The 12,290-nt window shown below is 38.8% G+C and overlaps 1 protein-coding gene across 2 annotated transcripts in view; it reads left to right on the forward strand.

Annotated features, from left to right (window-relative positions):
• Positions 1–1,607: 1,607 nt before the first annotated feature.
• LOC138026974 (uncharacterized) overlaps positions 1,608–12,290 on the forward strand; it is a 15,441-nt gene continuing 4,758 nt past the window's right edge. The window contains exons 1-8 of one of the 2 annotated variants that reach the window (XM_068874460.1): positions 1,608–1,747; positions 2,620–2,719; positions 2,817–3,025; positions 3,156–3,234; positions 3,722–3,797; positions 7,622–7,689; positions 10,083–10,217; positions 11,202–11,299. In XM_068874460.1, coding sequence (XP_068730561.1) covers positions 2,660–2,719; positions 2,817–3,025; positions 3,156–3,234; positions 3,722–3,797; positions 7,622–7,689; positions 10,083–10,217; positions 11,202–11,299 — 725 coding nt within the window. In that variant the 5' untranslated portion in view covers positions 1,608–1,747; positions 2,620–2,659. The other variant, XM_068874459.1, reaches the window with a different exon arrangement.

Raw genomic sequence — 12,290 nt, forward strand, 5'->3', positions numbered from 1 at the left:
TCAAAGTTCCTCGGCAAGTCCTGACGTTCTTCACAAAACTTCGAATTTGGCTATTTCACGTTAGGGTGTTTTAGCAAAGACGACGGCTACAGCAACGAAAACGTTAGTCCAAAATATAACTTAGCGCTATCGAAAGTACTTCGCGATTAATCCGTCTTGTTCACATTGTACAATACAGGCGAACTATCCTGTAAATGGATGGGTACGAACGGTTTTAAAGTCAAAACTGAAAATGACATTTTCATTGTTATATACTCACGTTTTTCGTCAAAACCTAAAATTTGGTGATTTCACGTTTTTTTTTTTTTGAAGTACGGCAAAGAAATGCGCGGAAATTCGTGTTGCACGTGCAGCACGGGCCTTTTTCCTTTTTCAACCAATAATATTCTTGCTGTGTGGCGTTGCCGTAGCCGTAGCCGTAGCGTAGTCTTTGCTAAAACTCCCTGTTGTTTTTTTGCTGACGGCGGCAAAGAAATGGACAAAAGTGAAAAACGCACGTGCAGGGCGTGCAACGCTATTATTTTTGCCAAATGTGTGATGTTCTCGTTGCCGTCGCCGTTGTCGTTGCTTAAAGTTCCCTAATACCGCCATAGCTCTGCGCAGCAGGTTACTGTTTGATTCCGTGCATGTGATGAATTTGTGTCGCTCCTACGTGACATTCTTTCGTGGATTTATAACAGCATGCTCGGAAAGCTGTCTTCAGTTCCTATGCCAAACTGCTCTCCAATCTCTTGTTTCAGTCTCAGATGGTAGGTCTAGCGGTCCTTTTCTTCTCTACAAAGTTGAAAATAGGACCTGCCGGCTTCTTCTCCAACAAGTAACTGCTGAATACCCTGCCACCTTTTTTAGCACTCGTCGGCGTTCTCTAAAGAAGTCAGAATACAATAGCTGTTATTCTTATGCAAATAAGTGGCGGGGTATTCAGCAGATTAGCTAAAATGATTTTCAATGCACATCGAGTTTCTTGTATTTGTCGCTGACATTCACGCCAAATTCGAGTTCCCTTGGTGCAACCCACTGAAGATTGCTTGCCATGGTGCTTAGCGCTATCGAATCCCACTGATCTCATACACCATATCCGAAGAATGATTCGTTATTGAGAAAAACAACACTAACCAAAACCTTACAGGTCACTAGATACGACAATCAAATCGACGTAACAACCGATATATTACAATGACCCTTGTGTTTCACACAGATGTTATTCGCCTCAGCTACACTTATAATTTTCTCTTTTCTCTTTTCTTTTATCTTTTTGCTGTTATAACTCTTACATCAAAATTGTAGACCATGCATGCATTAAAAAAGTAAAAAATACAAAGAAACAGCATCTCTTTACTCCGTGGCCTTCGAGCAACATGGAGCAAGCTCAATGGGCGTTTGACCCTTAAATTTTGTGAAAGAGCTTTTCTTTCAACCCGCAACCGCAAATTTTTGAGGATCGAGAAAAGGTCACGCGTTTGATGCACACTCTTTTATTTTCATTTGCGACCCCTCGAAAAATTGACCTCGGAAAACTTTACAAAGGTAACATTGGTTTGGACATAAATTCACAAAAATTCAACATCGCTTCAACATCCATCTCTAGATCTGGTGTCGAAAGCTCAATTCACGTGGTGAAAGTGGATATGATGGTGGCAGTCCGTAGTTCATTTGTCATATGTGGAGTGACTGAACACCCCGGGCTGAACACAATGCCGTCCTGGTTTTATGTAACATTGGAGCAAGAACTTACCAAACGATACAGGTAAGCTGACAGAATAAGCTGGTGAACTTGAAAGAGATTTAAAGCTATTTCTTCTCCAGCTGAACAAATCAAATGAAGAGTTAAAATAAGGAACCATGATTTTCCATCCAAAAACCCGCCCTTTGGAATGGTGAATTTAATGATTTATATTCCTGTACTTGTCCATCGTTTCCATGTTATATATACATTTCACAAATTTTTTAGCACGACATTGAGATCAACAGACCAGCATAATTTTTTTACTCTCAGAAAGCCTTGTTTGGAATGAAAGCAAATACGGAACATTCTTACAAGCTTACGCAGTTGAGATTCAACAAATTCAAAGGTCGACCTTGGCAAGGGGTCATTTGAGTGTATCCGTTATATCAAACCAAATTTATGAAAAAATTTGTAAAAGGAATTTTTCAACCTTGTTTACGTATTTAGGTCTTTATTTATTATGTTTGGGAATTGAAAGACAAAGCTACTTGCTCATTGAATAACAAAAGTGCGTGTTGTTTCTACAACCTAAATTGTATATATATATTCCCCTGAGAGATATCAAAGGGCTGCTGATAATTGAACTATAGATTATGGTGTTTCGCTGTTTTTCATGGCAAGACAGAACGATTCAGCTTCTATCTTCCAGCTTTAAAACATAAACGGATGAAAAACAAGCAAAACAGAAATACTCGTTAGCTTTCACGACTCAATGTGTTGAAACATCATTTGAAATCGCCCTTTGGTTCAAATGCGAGATAAAAAATCTCGTGACACGATTCGCTCTATTGCTATCCAGTGAAATGCAATTCTACCTTAAGACTTTAATTTCTGTCGAATTTCACTCAGTCTTAGCTTCCGTTTGGTGAGGTCTTTTTCATATCTCGTTTCAGTCAGTGAAACAATTGTCAGTGGACTTTCTGGAAAAGAAGGATGTCACACGATTTTCGTCACATGAGAGGAGACTGGCCACGAAGAGTGCGAAGAATGAGGGTAAGCAAAGCCAAATATGGCGGAAGAGGAAGATCGCGTCGATCGTTCGGCCACCGACCAAAACGGGCCTTCTAATTTTTTTTTATACTTCTTCCAGCGCAAGGTCAGGAACTGGAAGATCACCCGATGTGTCGAAAATGCGGCATCGGCTGCGAGTCATCTAGTTGGCAGTACAGTCGTTCGGGTTTTTTTTTGGTATTGTACCGTTTCAGTAATCATATGGATAGCCGTTTTGATGTACGTGAGCTTTTACTACGCTTATATGCCAACCATGAGTCACATAAAACCCGTATTTCTTCATTTCAAGTAAGTGTGATATTTTAAATTTAATTTTCTTCTAATTTTTGCGTGATTGTGTGATGCTTGCCTTTGAAATTCGCCAGCTTATAACATGTTTTGTTTTGAATTTGAATATTCACGAATCATCTATTTGCAGTTCGCAATGCGAGAATTCCGTTGAAAAAGGCTTGTGTTCATTTCCGGAAGCTAATTTGTCTTTGAGTACTGGCGAACGGGTAAGTAATGTTTCTGTAAAAATTTTCTTGAAACCTTTTTCCTCCACGAGTGAAGCGCGTGACATGTTTTGCGAGGGCGTGAGACGTGGGATAACAAGTTAAGCTCGGTTCAAGCTTAGGTAAATAACCTTTTGTGTTTTCTACCGAAGGGCCAATATATTACATTACCATGTTGCTTCATGCAATGTTTGTGAGAAAAATAACCCCCTCGATATTAGGTTTGTTAACCAGCCTTTTCTTCTTTTCTTCAATGCAGCAGTTTAATTTTTAATTTTAAGGGTGTATTTTTACCAAAAGTTCAGTTGGAAACGATGGAGTGCTAGAAGAAGCGCAGGAAGACATATTCACGCTCAATTGAATGATCAACTTTTGTGTTCCAACATCAATTTAAAACCCAAGTTCTGAGTGATTAACTTTTGTGTTCTACCATAATTTAAAAGCCAAAATTAAATCATTTTTTCCTTGTCCACGGTCGATATTCTTTTAGACACTAATGCGAGGTCAGCGATACAGAGTTTTCTTGGATCTTGATATGCCATATTCTCCTGTCAACGAGAGACTCGGTAGGCTTTTGTTATTACCTGTATGTCAGTTAGAGGAAGTTAAGCGTCAGTTTAGGCAAAATTGATTGTTTTTAATTTGAACCTCACTTGAACAGTGTGGCAACTGGGTTTTCCTTCTACTCCAAACAGCCAGGGCGCAGTTGTTCGAAAGCCGATTAACTTAATCCAGGATTAGCGTAAACTTTTTTCCATTTTTTCAACTTTTTGATGAAAGTTTCTTTTGCTTATTTTTGTTTTTCAAGATTGACTTCTTCTATGGTAAAGTTGTGCTGAATATCAGCGTTGAACAGCATTTGGGAGTAGAGAAATATAATCCTTGGTTAATTTTTAATCTGGGATTAGCGTTAATCGGCTTTCGAACAACCGGGCCCAGGTTTTGAGAATGCACAGTGTTAGCTTTCTGGCACAATGCCAGTCAGCATGTTTGATAGTTCCAGAAGGGGTGCTCTCTGTTCATTGATTAGCCTATGTAGCTGGCGGGATTGTTGTCGCAGGAGGCAAAGGATGAGTGGTAAAGCTGCACAGAGAATGGGGAGAGATGCAGTAAATCCTGTGTGCTGTTTTTTTAATACCACACACTTTGAAATCCATGCAGTTAAGAAGAGCCAATAAGAGTAAAGCTGTAAGTGTCAATTTGGGCGTAAAAGTAAATATAGCAGCATGCACGGCAGATGAGCATTTGGAAAGCATGGAAAATGAAGATACGTCAAAAAAGAAAACTGTGAAACGAGGAAGACTGTCAACAAAATTTGCGAACAATTGCCATAGATTGTGCATGTAATTAATCTGAAATTGCAATTCAGAGATTTTTAAAAACGTCCTATTTATAGACTGAAAACTTGTGTAAATCAAGGGAGAGAATGAAGGAACTACTGAGTGACAATGTGAACAAGGGAATTAATACATTTCAAGTCAAGAAACTTGCAGTACTTTGAACATTGACGATTTGGTATCTAAGCAGACCATGGAAGTAAATCATTGATCTAAGTTCCCGTGTTGATGTGTTCATTCGGTTTGACGAGAAAGCTAAATTGATCAATGATTCTGAATTTGTCTGAAGGCAATTGGAAAACTCTTGCCAACTTTGTCTTGCAGCACTTGAATGTGTGAAGAGAGCTCAGCCACCCTTTGCCTCCAGGCTGATTCTATAGCGGCATATTCCAACTAGCCCACAAAGCTGAACTTTTGGTGGTGTCTATTATGGTAGCCTACATGTAGCTGTACCCCCCTCCCCCCTAAAGAAAAACGGAAGGAGGGAAGGTGTAGGAAAAGCTGGCCCAAATCGTGTTCCGTGATGTCACAGTAATTTCTGCAATTTTGGAAATATTTTGTATTTCCGTTAAAATTGATGTAAACAAAGGCTTTGTATTTCATTGAATTTTGATGGTATTAGATATATTTCTGTTCTTTGGAACTCATTTGCAAGTCAATGTCCCTTTTTAAGTGTATACTGTTTTTAAGAGATTGGAAAGGATTATGAGTGATATTTAGTCCAAAGCAAGAAGACAACCTTTGGTGTGAACACAGTCTTGAGTACATTTGCAGGCTATGTTATTGTATTGCTTACAGATTCACTCACTTCCCATCGGTTTCAAACTAATTTATTTACCCAAAGTATTGTTCGAAATTTGAAAATAGTTACAGATTAAGTCTTGATACGGATTCAGTGAAATAAGATAAATGACAGAGTAATATTTACCCAGGTGTCTTGTAGTAAATCCTTTCTGTAAGCAATGAAAGTTTGTCCAAGCTCGGAGTTAATTTGACCTTAATCTCATTTGTGGAGACAAATAATCATCGTTTAAGAACAGTACAGTTATACTGTTCTTACAAAACAGCAAAATTTGCAGCACATCCTTGAGGAATTAGAAAAATCAATAAGAAGCTCCTATGCAGCAACTTTCGAAAAAGCTTGGCTTGTTTTGTGGTCAAAGGAATCACTTCCAGAAAGTTTGGTTTTCAGCGCACTGAAGTGCCCCAGGCTAGTTAGTCACAACCCATCTCCGACTCGAGATGAGCAAACTATTCACGTTCCTTTTGCACTGTTTCCTTCTTCACTGTTATCATCACTGCTGAAAAAGCAAGCAGAGTCGATGGTACAATCTATTTTCACCAATCTGTGTTCTCGAAAGAATTGACTAAGAGTAAGTGACCAATGAGAAACCATTTTACATTTTCTTGCAAAAAGTGTGACAGAAGGTCATGGAATACGATTTGGGCCAGCTTTTCGTAGATGTTCTCTCCTCCTGTTTTTCTTTCGGGGGGAGGGTACAGCTACACGTAGGCCACTATTATGGATGTCGTACCTCAAAGGTGCCTGCATTAAATTTTCAGATTCACCAGATAGTAAATTTAAGGCAAAAAAATTTCCTTGCAGTGCTAATCGCAGTATCTGCAAAACAATCACAACGCAGGTTCTTGCTGGCAAAATTTATTCTTTCGTCAGAGTGAAGATCATGTATATCAAGCTTTTACCAAAACCAGTGGGTAGAATAACCATAACATCTTTGCTGGAAAGCGACTCCTTCACAGCAGTCTTGTGCTCTTTCTTTTCGTGAGCAAAGTTTCCTGTTCTGTTTTAATGTTGAGATAAGCAAGAGCTTTTGATACACCTTCGATGGTGGACATACGTTGTTGATTTCTTGTTCCTTTTTCCAGTGGATGAAGGTCTCAAGTTATGTTCGATTGACATGTTCTTGTTATCAGCCAATCAGAAATTCCTGTCCTCTCATGCAGTGACCAAACCATTGAAAAAATCTAGGTTTTCTAGTAGGTGGGATCTTGCAGCTCCATTCACCATTCTCTGTGTGGGTTCGCTGCTCGTTATTGCCTATCGCTAGCTACACAGGCTATTCATTGACAGTTATCGGTCTTTCAGCTTCTCTGTGGCCAGCTGTTACCAGGCATACATCGTCTTATTATAGTGTTACAAATGTAGCTTGGGCAATTTCTGCACTTCTGAAAATACATGTTATATTAATCCTTAATTTTACTTGGCCCTGTGCGATTACTTAAGTGTGCTAAATACTAGCTAGCTTCTTAAGACTTCTCGATTTGTTATTGAAGTACAAAGCCTCATTGCTCCACTGCACCTTTTATAAATGTTGGAACTCTGAAGTTCGAATTCCAATCAACAATTGAGTTTTTCACTGCTGTCAATCAATGCAATGGAAAAGGCCAATGGGTCATATTCAGTGATGTGATTGGCTAAATTTGATCCGCTTTGTTAGTTTCTGTTTTTAGCAGGCTGCTTTTTACTGTCATGGTAAACGTGATTGATGTCAATGAAAAATGAAACTGTTGAATAGATTAGAATTTGAACATGCTTTTTCAGAATATCCTCACCCTACAGAGATTCATTTGTTGCTGTATTCCTCAATGAAGTATGCAAATGTCACTTATGTCCAGGTTTGACCCTAATTAGATGCACGCCCAATTTTGACATCCAACATGAAGTGTCCCTTAAGTCTAAGCATTTGCTACCTATTTTCAACAATGAGGAAGGGTAAAAGTTAGTGTTGGTTTTAGCTTTGGGTAAATGCAGCAGTTAATCTTTACTTAACGAGCAGCATTTGGGGGACACTGTGACATAAATTGTCTGTATTCTGAGACACAAGTGATGTTAGAGTTGGCCAGAAGAGCAAGGGGACGCTTCGTGACGCTTATTAAAGTCCGTGTGCATCTAAATAGGGTCAAACCTGGACATATCAGACAAATGTAGCACCAACTTTTTAAAATTAAATTTAAGGAAATTTAAGTAAATTAAGGAATCTAAAAAACTCACATTCAATAATATTCATATAATATCTCTCATCTTATGATAGGGATGTTTATGGTAAAGGTGACCTTATTTTCTGACTCAGGGAAGGTTTTGGCAACCTCAGAAAGATCGGTAAGGAATTGTGTTTAATCTAGATGTTTTCCTTGACAGGCATGTTTAACTTAACAGGCATGAACTCCAAGGCTGTTGCCTAACAGGAGCCCAGTAGCCTGGGGCTCCCAAAGAAAAGCTCTGGGCTCCTTAATTTTTCACAGCAACACCTTTCACATCATATGTTGGGCTCCTAAGTTCTCAGCGTTTAGTTCTGAGGGCCCCTTTAAAATTTTCTTAGGCAGCAGCCTTGAATTGAACATAAAATTTTTGGTACATAATGAATGTTGAACGAAGTTAAAGTGCTGCTATGATCAAAAAGTTGCTTTCTTTATTTTTCTTGAGATCTCAAAAGAGTGTGTTTGCCACCATTACTCAAGTTAAAAAGTGGCTAATTGGACCTCAGAGGATGTCATTTACTCACTAGCTTTAAATTTCTGTGACGGTGTAAATGTAAATGTAGCTTATTATTAAAAATCTGAAAGGCTGAAACTCCCGTTCAGTGTACACATGCATTGCTTTCGTAAAATAGTGAGTTTTTGACATCATTTTCTCCTCAATCCAGCTCTCTCAAGATTTTAAAGTTAGTTATGGTCATGTGCTTCTGTGGCAGACTGGTCACCAAATAGGAAAATTCCAGCAAAAATAAACATGTGCCTTTTTTTAAATAAAGGCTTAAAATACTTGGGGAATATAATAGAATAGAATAGTAAAACATAGTTTTGAAATCCATAGAAAAAGAAGAATTGATTGTTTGGTTGTACAGTGTTGTAGCACTTTATTTGTTTGTGTGGTTTTGAGATGCAGGTTTAACATTGCCATTGCTAAAAATGTTGGTCAACAATGTTACAACTTTTGATAGGAGCTGAAAGAGCGCAGGCAATAAGATTTAAAGCTGCTAATTCTAATTGCATTGGACAAAGGAAAATGTATACTAATCATGTTGTTTGCCAAAATCAGTCACACGGGTCTCTGTCAATATATACCATTTGAGTTCACATTTTGGCTGCCATGTTGTGACATCTGTATCTGGAGGACTTCATCTTGATCTCATGGGAACCCAAATAAAGATGAGTTGCTGTGGAAATGAGTGCTTGCGCAGTTGCATGGAAGCTCCTATTGCATGTGCTCTTTGTTGTTGTGTTTGGCAATAAATTATTAGCCTGCTCTAGCACTTGATAGATTTTGCTGTGATACTTTACTACCCATTAGCTTGAAAAAACAAAAAGAAGAGTTTACTAACAAAAGTGGCTGTTTCTGTAGAATTCCTAACTGATTGGTGCTCTACAACTGAACCCATTTTATTGATGTGTAATTAGCTCTAGTTGGATCCTCTTTCCCTCAATCTTTGCCTACCTCACTGCATTGCAGAAGGCTTGCTATATGCACCATTTATTCCCTTGTTTTTAGTGGCTGGCTAGTTGACCAAAATAATAACAAAAACAGAGAAATGGAACTTGTAATAATTTAGTTGTACAACCCTTCAATAAGAATTGGTTAATGTTTAGTGAATGTATATCAAGGCTGTGTATCCCACAGAAAGTTTGGAGGGCACTTGAGAATCATAAGGCATGGCTGAGGTGCAGTCAAGAGCAACTCTTTCTTCTTAATAAATTCCTACATTTTGTGAGCTACCTCATGTTTCATGTCATGGAGTGCAGGGGTGGTGAGAGGACTTGCCTCCCACCAATGTGGCCTGGGTTCGATTCCCAGACTCAGCATCATAATGTGGGTTGACTTTGTCACTTCTCTACTCTGCACTGAGAGTTTTTCCTCTGGGAACTTCGGCTTTTTCCTCCCCTCAAAAACCAAAATTTGATTTGATTTGCATTAATTTGTTAAATTTCAATTTACAGTGTCTCCAATTAGTGCTCCAGTACTAGAAGATTAGACACTTAGATAAACTAACTTTCCGTTCATTTTCCCCTTTTTCTAAAAGCAAATAGAGCGGTTTAGTATCAATTTTGATTATGAATGAAAGGGCCCTGTGTCGAAAATTAGCCAAATTCTGTGACTGGGAACTTTCTACCAAATCAAGCGATTCAAATGTAAAAATAACTACTCGAAACATTGAAGAAAGGTTTGAATAAAACACCAAATACAGTAGCAGGGCAAAATTGAAGAAGATTAAATTCAATTGCAATAAAAAGATTATTGCTGTGGTTTTTAAAACTGTTCGGCTTAACAGTTTTTCAAAGTTTATCTCAGTTTGTTGTTTGCAACTTAAATTATGTATGCTCAACTGACATTTTTTGTCACAAAGCTGCTTTTATTTGTGTTTTTTAAAAGTACTTTGGGGTGAACATTAAGTTGCATAGCAAGTATGGGGGAATAATTGATAAAACTACACAAAACATTGAACTGCACTGCCATGACACAGCCCCTTCGACTTATTGCTGACTGTTTTTCATCAGGGAATGCTGCACTACCAGTCCTCCCTCTTGCAATCTCTCAGTACAGTCTTCTACTCGTTGCCAATGGTTTTGGGGATCACTGAGGAGAAACAGACTGTAGAGATAACCTTATTTGAAAAATATGTGGAGGACTCTGTAAGTTAAATATTTGGTTGCAAGACAACTGGCAAATATTTTGTATGCTCAAGGTGGGGAGAAGAGTATGGTAGCATTTATAGCCCCAAGGGGTTTCGATAAAATTTGAAGGGGGGTGGCTGGTTTAATTGAGTAGTAAGAGTATCTGATTGTTGTCATTGTCAAATTGAATTTTAAAGGGGCTATGTCATGCAAGATGATGCAAAATTTCATGACACCCAAATGCCCAGAAAGTGGAATAAAACATTGTTGCGATAACCACGTAAAGCTGTTAAACAACATAAAATAAATACAACAAAAGGAAAGAGAAGCATGGATGGACACAAATGGACAAGATTGAAACAGATTCTATTTGGGTAATCTTGAAAAACGTGACATAGCCCCTTTAATCTCATGCAGGTTTGAAAGAATCTGTCCTTCGATACTTCAATTTAGGGGAAAATGTAGCTGACTTCTTAGAGATGCTCAGTCCGTTAGCTCAAAGCAGGGGGAAGAGTATGGAGTATTAGTCCTCATTCTTTCCCTATCCCCTTTAGAGTGTTTGTAATCAAGAAAAGGAACAAAACAATTTATTTCCTGTCAGTTCGAGCCCCGCTAAAAGTTGCCTTTCGACAGATGTGCACAATCATTTCCATAAAGGTGTCTTTTAAACATAGTCGGCACAAACTTATTATTTACTATAACATTGTGTTTAGCACCAGTCATAAATCATCTGGCCCAAATATTTGCCTTAACTTTTAGTTTTACTACTTTTTTGGTTTATTTTTTTGTTACTGTTTGTTGGAGTCAGGTGGCGGAAGGTTACCTCCTTTAGTTTACTTACTACCTCACTAACTTATTTAGCCGCTACAGGCTTAGTGGGTAGTGGGTGGTGGATATTTACTTGTAGTAGTATTAGCTAGTGGTGGATATTTTTAAATACGCACTGTTCAAAATTCATCTAGGCACTGGTGTTCATCTTGTTATTGATTTTTCCGTTGACAGTTTCACCCTGCAGTTGGAGCAAATGTTGTGGTACTTGCCAAAAAAATTGAAATCTACTCTGCTACTCTGCGAATTGAAGCACACTTTGTCGGACTCAGGTTTGTCTCCAGTTTTTTAATTACCTTTAAGTTCTTGGTGAAATGCTACTCCTTCCCGATTCTTATAAAATTATTCATTCTGTGTAAGCTTACCACACTTGCTGATGCCATGCCACGCTTTTACCAGTGAGGGTATCACTTCACTTTTATCGTGCTACCTCACAAAGATAATTATAGTGCAGTGTCAGCGGTCGTACGGTTTAGGATTACTTATAATGATGGTACTAAGTAGTCTTGAAAGGCTCCGGGGTTAGTAGATAAGTTGATAATTGATTGAGGTAAACTGTTCCAGTTAGCTACTGTTTGTGGTAAGAAACCGTATTGTACGAATGGTATCCAGTCATCTCTCCACCAGCGAACCCGTCACCAATATGCAATCTAAGTCGCCACCGTGCAGTTGCTAAATTTTTAAAGCTAAACTTAACCGAATTTGTCTACTTCATATTAGACTTGCCACAAGTCGACCTCACGATAATCCCAGGAGAAAATGTTTTGGCGAGCGAATCGTGAATTTTCGTACGCGAAGTGGATTTGCGAGCGCACCGGTGGCTCAGTTGGTTGAGCACCGGGCTGCCATTCGGGAGGTCGTGCGTGAGTTCGACCCGGCCTGACCAACACTCAGGGTATTAAAATAACTGAGAAGAAAGTGCTGCCTTTGTAATAACATCCGCAAATGGTTAGACTTTCAAATCTTCTCGGATAAGGACTATAAACCGTAGGCCCCGTCTCACAAATATCTTTGACGTTCATAAGTTCCCTGTGGGACGTTAAAGAACCCGCACAATATTCGAGAAGAGTAGCGGATGAAGTTCCCGGTGTTGTGGCTGTCCTTTGTGAGTGTATGGGTGGGTGGGTAGAGCAGGTACAAATCAGCTGTATAGCTGCCAATACTTCAACCAGCTCGAACAAATAAATAACAAAAAAACGAAGTCGCGAGAAGTCGACTTGTCTCGCTTGCAAGGTTTTCATTTGCGTCTCGCGCCAAAAAGGG

Source organism: Montipora capricornis, chromosome 12 (assembly GCF_036669925.1).
Source record: "Montipora capricornis isolate CH-2021 chromosome 12, ASM3666992v2, whole genome shotgun sequence".
NCBI classification, from domain to species: domain Eukaryota; kingdom Metazoa; phylum Cnidaria; class Anthozoa; order Scleractinia; family Acroporidae; genus Montipora; species Montipora capricornis.